The sequence below is a fragment of the Cariama cristata genome, unplaced genomic scaffold (genome assembly GCF_000690535.1).
Source record: "Cariama cristata isolate BGI_N322 unplaced genomic scaffold, ASM69053v1 scaffold24498, whole genome shotgun sequence".
Taxonomy (NCBI): domain Eukaryota; kingdom Metazoa; phylum Chordata; class Aves; order Cariamiformes; family Cariamidae; genus Cariama; species Cariama cristata.
In genome coordinates this window covers 9503-9908 of record NW_009633276.1, presented here as the reverse complement: position 1 = coordinate 9908, position 406 = coordinate 9503, and the positions used below count along the sequence as shown (strand labels likewise).

The 406-nt window shown below is 63.3% G+C and overlaps 1 protein-coding gene across 1 annotated transcript in view; it reads left to right on the top strand.

Moving 5' to 3' along the window:
* The window catches only part of LOC104166690 (BPI fold-containing family B member 4-like), an 11091-nt gene that overhangs the window by 6811 nt on the left and 3874 nt on the right, over nt 1-406 (top strand). Inside the window, exon 9 of the mRNA XM_009706710.1 lies at nt 183-236. Coding sequence (XP_009705012.1) covers nt 183-236 — 54 coding nt within the window. The remainder of the gene's footprint in view (nt 1-182; nt 237-406) is intronic.

Below are 406 nucleotides of genomic sequence, written 5' to 3'. Positions count from 1 at the left end.
GTAGGTCTGCGTGTGACTGAGCTGCCCGGGGCTTCGCCGGGGACGGTGGGTGAGGGTGGGCTTGGGAACTGGCCCCAGGAGTGCGAACAAGCCGGCTGGGGACTGGGACACAAGTAGGAGAGGGGTGGCCTGGGCAGGATCCGAACTGCTCACAGGGGCTGCTGACGCTTTTGTTCCAACAGTTCTCTGGTGCCAGCCCTCTGCAAGAAGCCATCATGGCCCTCGTTCCTGCTGGGGTGAGTGACTTTTGCTGGCGCGGGGGTTTGTGTGAACCTCGCCAGGGCTGAGGCCATCCAAGTGATGCACCTGAACGTGCCGGGGATGCTGCTACCGAAGGTCTCCAGTCCCCTTGCTCCTCTCCCCTTGGCCACGCTGAGGCTGCTCCACTCCAAGCCATGACGGTGTA